The following is a 5,794-nucleotide window of genomic DNA, read 5'->3' as shown; positions in this document are numbered from 1 at the left end:
TACATAGAGACTTGTTGGTGAATATTGAGTATTGAGTATTGCTTTCTGTCTAATAGAGGACAAAACACAGCTTTTACTGTATTACTTAAAACACTTGAAAATGACACTTGAAAATCTTATAATTTTCACTATTACCAAATGTCTGTCTGTTATTCGCATATCTCTCGAACTGTTCATCATTAATAGTCCCACACACACATAAACATGCAGTCACTCTCTAATGCGTGCTCTTGCTTGCACGCTCCAGATTCCAGGAGATTGGATCTCATTTGCAGGCGTCAAGGAGCCGCTATCAATATTCGGGAGAGTTTGGATGTCTGACTTTGTAGTAAAAACAGATTTTGCACTAGTTGCCTCTAAATAAAAGACACATTTATTTTTACACTATTGCGAGTTTATCCCTCTATTCAAAACAGGCTAACTCTGTGGCTGTTTTTACTGATTAAACCTAAATATCTATGACTTTTAGTGGCATGATCTCCACTCTCTGTTCAAAACTACTTTTCAGGATCAGTTAAAGAATATGTGGATCAGAGTTCTGTGAGGTCACCAGCTGACTGATTGATGACCCTGATTGCTAATTTACAACACCTGTGTGGGTTCAAATGAACCAGGAGGCTTGGAGTATAAAAACAGCATCTTGACTTCTACTCTAGTATGTGCTGCCTTTTCCTGTCAACACAATCTATTTGTAAAACTCATTGCACACAGCTGACAACCTGTTTCAGGAATGGGTAAGTTTTTCTGCCTTGCATTCTAATAGCTGAAAGTTTTGACAGTGTTTAACTCAAGCTTTTGTTCAGCCTGAATTTGGCCACACACATGCCAGTGTTTCATCTGATTGTTACCTCTTGTCTTGGCAGCAAAGAAAGTGTTGATCGTGTATGCTCATCAGAGTGCTGGGTCATTCAGTGCAGCAGCTAAAGATGCTGCGATGGAGGCTTTAACTGCTCAGGGCTGCACAGTGGAAGTTTCTGACCTTTACGCTATGAAGTTTAAAGCCACTGCTACTGTGGAGGACATCACTGGTATATAAATATTGTGCTGGTATAACATCCTACTTGGCTTGCTCTTTAGCCTTACAGTCAACTTTTGCTTTTTATCTCTAGGCGAAATAAAAAATGCTAAACACTTCCGTTACGCAGAAGAGACCAAATTAGCATGGGAGGCAGGGAAGCTATCTGCTGACATCACTGAAGAGCAACGTAAACTCACTGAGGCAGACCTGATCATCTTTCAGGTAGAGCCTGAGTGACTAATGTTTATATCAAGTTGCCTGCATTAAAAGCTAACCTTGAAACCCACTTTTCAGTTCCCCATGTACTGGTTCACTGTTCCTGCTATTGTGAAGGGCTGGTTTGACCGTGTGCTCACACTGGGCTTTGCCTACTCACAAGAGAAGAGATACACAGAGGGCATCTTCAAGGTACAGCTCTACAAGTTTTTATTAAATGTTCCTCATTTAATTAAACTTCCTGCTACTTTACAGGACAAGAAAGCCATGCTGTCCTTCACCACTGGATCTCATGAGTCAATGTTCAGTGCTAATGGCATTAATGGAGACATGAATGTGACACTATGGCCACTCCAGGTATTGTTTCAAAATGTTGCTCTTCTGCTGCTTAACCGCTGTCCAACACTTATACATTTTCATCTTTCTGCAGAATGGCATCCTACACTACTGTGGCTTCCAGGTTCTTGCCCCTCAGATCTTCTGGGCTCCGTCTCACATTCCCTCTGAGGCCCGAAGCACCATGCTGGAGGCCTGGCGTGCACGACTACAGGGCCTAATGGAAGAAAAGCCGCTTTCTTTCACTCCCATGGACTGCTTTGATGGGGAGAAGGGTTTCCAGCTGAAGCCTGAGGTCCATGAGAAACATGCCAGCAAAGAGTTTGGGCTGACAGTTGGGATCCACCTGGGCAAAGCACTACCACCTAACAACCAGATGAAGGCTGGAGTCTGAAGACTGCAGGGTCTCATTTGGTGTCATTAAAGTTCTTGACTAAAACCTGACTGTTTGGCTTTATCACAACACACTTGGTTATTTCTTGTTGAGGGGCTTGGATGGGTACAACAAGGAAATTATGACATTAAGGAATCTGACTGGTTGGCAGCAACACAATGACCTCTGTAGAAGTCATGCCCTCATTCACCACTGGCTTGTTTAATGTTCAGCATTAAGAAGTACGTAACTCTGGTCACCAGAAATGTAAGCGTTTTCTGACCAAGCAGCAGCTACATAGCTTGTGCTGGGCTACTTAAACATTTCTGGCAGTTAAACTGACTTTAACAAAGTCCATGAGTTTTCTTCACTAACATTTTAGCTGACTACCAGGTTTCTTACTGCAATATCATAGTTTCATGCAACCATGAGTTTGACCCATACACCCAACCCTGTGCAACACAATCTTTCTGGTTATCCTTACACTTCTGTACTTGGTTTTTCTCACTAACTCTTTCAAGCATCAATGCCTAGATTTTCTGGGAGTGGAAACACCCCTCTCCTACTTCCCATGACTGCTTTGATGGCAAACAAGTCTCCAGCTGAAGCCAGAAGTCTATGAAAGATTTCCTAATCATCCAAATGTTCACTAACAGGAACATGAGTTGTTTTCTAAAGCCTCCATTATACAATATGATGCACTGACTCACTTGTCTTTGACATGGACAGCCTTTTCACTGGGATGCCTTTCTGAGCCGTCATCATAGTTTCTGCAGCCAACACATTTACAGCTGGGGGTGCACATGATGTTAGCCTGCAGACACAACAATTTAACTCACTCTGAACAAATGTTACATTTTGACAAACACTTAGGTTATTTGAGGTCCCTGATTTTATGCTGTACATTAAAAAAAATAAAAAAAAAATCTTTACAGGTATGTGTAGAAATGACTAGTCACAATACCAGGAGGCATGAAACAGGAATGACAGAGATAAGAATGAGTAGTGTGGAATTTATCCTTACATATGAATCTGTTTCAAATTCTGCATGAATTCTGTGCCCAGCCAGCATGTCCATGTGGGCCCCATAAGGGTTAATTTTGGGCTGCAAATATGGATCCGAAGTGGGTTTGTCTGCAGTTTCCATGGTGGCCCCATCTATTTTTGCCCATATGTTTCAAGTGGGTTCTGACTGGGTGAGACCCATGTAGGCCCCATATGTTTGCCCATATAGGGTAAGTGGGATCAGAATGGACCTTAAATGGGGCCCATCTAGCCAGCCCATATGCCCAGTTAAGGCCCATGCCCGCTCAGTACAGCAGTGACTGCACTGAGTAGTGAAGCCTGACAGAGCTGTCAGTTAAACAGCAGGAGGTACAGTTAGCTGATGGGAACTTTGGTTATGATGGACTAAGTGAGAGAATGTTTCTTTCAATGAGTGAAATTCAAGTTAAATTGAAGTGAATTGAATATGTGCAAGTGTCCAGTAAATTGTACTTGAAAGAAGTTAAATGTTGTGTGATTCCTGTGTTAGACACCTTCAAACTGGACCTTCTGATTCATATTTCATGTCCTCATGTCTGCCAGCAGTGAAGACTATTGCAGTGTTTGTGCAGAAGGCTGCTGTGTGTCTCAATGTGTTGATGCTTCCACTCTGGCTACAGCATCAAACTTTACCTGCTTTATTTCAGTGATTCAATCTCTCTGTGTGTGTGTATGTGTGTGTGTGTGTGTGTGTGTGTGTGTGTGTGTGTGTGTGTGTGTGTGTGTGTGTGTGTGTGTGTGTGAACCTCATAGCACTCGCAGTAGTTCTTAAGGCAGCCAGAGCGTTTACAGTTGCAGCCTTTGTTGTGCCAACCTTTGACCTCTCCTGACTTCCCACCAGCAATTTTTGGCCTGAAGGCGTCTGGGTTACGACCTAAACAGGACTACAGAACAATAATGACAGTAATGATCAGAATAAGAACAGGGAAGTGACTTATTAAAATGTATGCATTCCTCCGCAGAGGATATCAGCAAACAAATGACATAATATCACCTTTTAAGGTTAAGCATGAAGACTTTTTATTAAGGTTGGAGCAAGTTTTAAACGGGTCCACAATGTTTCAAGTGTCAGTAGCACAAATGAACATGTAAAGCTGTTTTTCTTGTTTGAGACACACAGCAGAGAGTGTGTTAGGGAACATGTCTCCCTGTGAGTGTTTTCCAGTAAGACTGCTGATGTATCAGATCCGTTAATTGTGTGATACCCGTCACCAGGCCTGAAACACCAATTAGAAACAATCAATGCTACCGTCTGCGTCAGCTCAAACACCAGCAACCAGCAACAATCCACAGTGTTTCAGCTGCTAGTGATTGATTAAGCAGTTAACTCACACAGCAGTCAGCCATCCTGTACCACCCTGTATCACACAGCTGGATGATGCTTACATTTATTGCTCACCATCAGCACACTTCCTGTCTTTATATCTCTCACTTTTTTAACATTTAAAAAAGTTCAGTTAGTATAAGACCAGTGTTTCAGTTTGTAATGATTCATATATTCTTCTCATTTACAGACTGTATACATTCAACACATTCTCATCTTATTTAAATCATAATTTCACAGATTACTGATTCTAATGTTGTCCATGTTTCACTTTGTTCAGCAGTTGTTCAGCAGTCTCGTGACAGCAGTATATCACCTACTCTACATTAAAACAGAAAAACACAAAGTAATGATCTTACACTGTACTGTATGTTAAAGTCAGTACAGTTATTTGATTAAGATAAACCATAACATAACTAAATCATTTACATGAAACCAAAGTATATTTATGATTAAGTGAAATGTTGTGATAGATCAGAGTAAGAAAGTTGGAGTTTGCCTAATTTCCAATCATCTTATATGAACACTTTTATATCAATGTGTCTTTTGTCTATTGATTAGTGACTTCATTTATTTGATTTAAATATTTGCTGTTATTTTACAGGAATTTATATAGTTTGGGAGGCTCTTTCATACCGTCAGCCATCAGTCTGTACCACACCACAGCTCCCAGTACCTCCCACTCCCACTAATAAGACTATAGATATAGATTATTTTACAATCACTTATTACAAGAATACCGTTGTGTCAATGTTGAATGGGGAATCAATAAAGTTACCCTTACCCTAACCTTAACCACTTAACACACGCCCCTGTTTTTTATGCTGTTAGCCTAAACGACATGCCCAAGTTGTGAGCAGCACAGATCCCACATAGTTTGAGACTCAGAGATGTGTCTGGTATCATTGGAAAGGAAACACTCTCAGGATTCTTGTAAAAGTTTCTGTGTGATTCTGTGACTTACTGACAAAGAGTGGCAGAGGTTACAATGATGGGGTTGTTTACTCGCCCATAGGTTTGCCTTTACAATGACATGTGTACAGACATTCAGGGACCTCTCAGCAGGATATAGACACAATGAGGCCACAGCCACATGTCTTGGCTTCATGCAGTCCAAATTTGGAGTCAAAAGACCAAAAGATGAATTTTTCAGAATTATTTTTCAACAGGTATGTCCATGCATTTTCCTCAGGTCCTTTTTGGAGACTCCAAATGGACACTTGGTTACCAAAGCTGTATAACCGCAATCAAACACCTATAACTTCACATCCCCTTTGCCTACAATCAAAATCTTGGTCTCTAATGAAAGCTGACGCCATATGACTATTATTATTAATATTATTATTATTATTATTATTATTATTACATATAACCATATTTTTTTGTTTGGCCATATCTATCTATCTATCTATCTGTTTATTTTGGTATAAGTCATATGTTAAGTCGGAGAAGAACCAACCGTGTACCAAAATACCGTGTGCGT

At 40.6% G+C, this 5,794-nt stretch overlaps 1 protein-coding gene across 1 annotated transcript; it reads left to right on the top strand.

Annotated features, from left to right (window-relative positions):
* Window positions 1-730: 730 nt before the first annotated feature.
* On the top strand, window positions 731-1,996 carry LOC128359516 (NAD(P)H dehydrogenase [quinone] 1-like). The gene is made up of 6 exons (XM_053320009.1): window positions 731-734; window positions 846-1,028; window positions 1,110-1,240; window positions 1,313-1,426; window positions 1,490-1,591; window positions 1,665-1,996. The coding sequence occupies exons 1-6, from the start codon at window positions 731-733 to the stop codon at window positions 1,962-1,964; spliced, it is 834 nt and encodes a 277-aa protein (XP_053175984.1). The 3' UTR covers window positions 1,965-1,996.
* Window positions 1,997-5,794: the final 3,798 nt, after the last annotated feature.

The sequence above is a fragment of the Scomber japonicus genome, chromosome 5 (assembly GCF_027409825.1).
Source record: "Scomber japonicus isolate fScoJap1 chromosome 5, fScoJap1.pri, whole genome shotgun sequence".
Taxonomy (NCBI): Eukaryota; Metazoa; Chordata; class Actinopteri; order Scombriformes; family Scombridae; genus Scomber; species Scomber japonicus.
Note: the sequence above shows the minus strand (reverse complement) of the source record. Positions and strands in the feature narration are given on the sequence as shown.

What these genes read in the sequence shown, in the direction of transcription:
- LOC128359516 (XM_053320009.1), top strand. An exon ending in CAGACCTGATCATCTTTCAG is followed by an intron (nt 1,241 to 1,312) that starts GTAGAGCCTGAG and finishes CCCACTTTTCAG; the next exon opens with TTCCCCATGTACTGGTTCAC. An exon ending in ACACAGAGGGCATCTTCAAG is followed by an intron (nt 1,427 to 1,489) that starts GTACAGCTCTAC and finishes GCTACTTTACAG; the next exon opens with GACAAGAAAGCCATGCTGTC.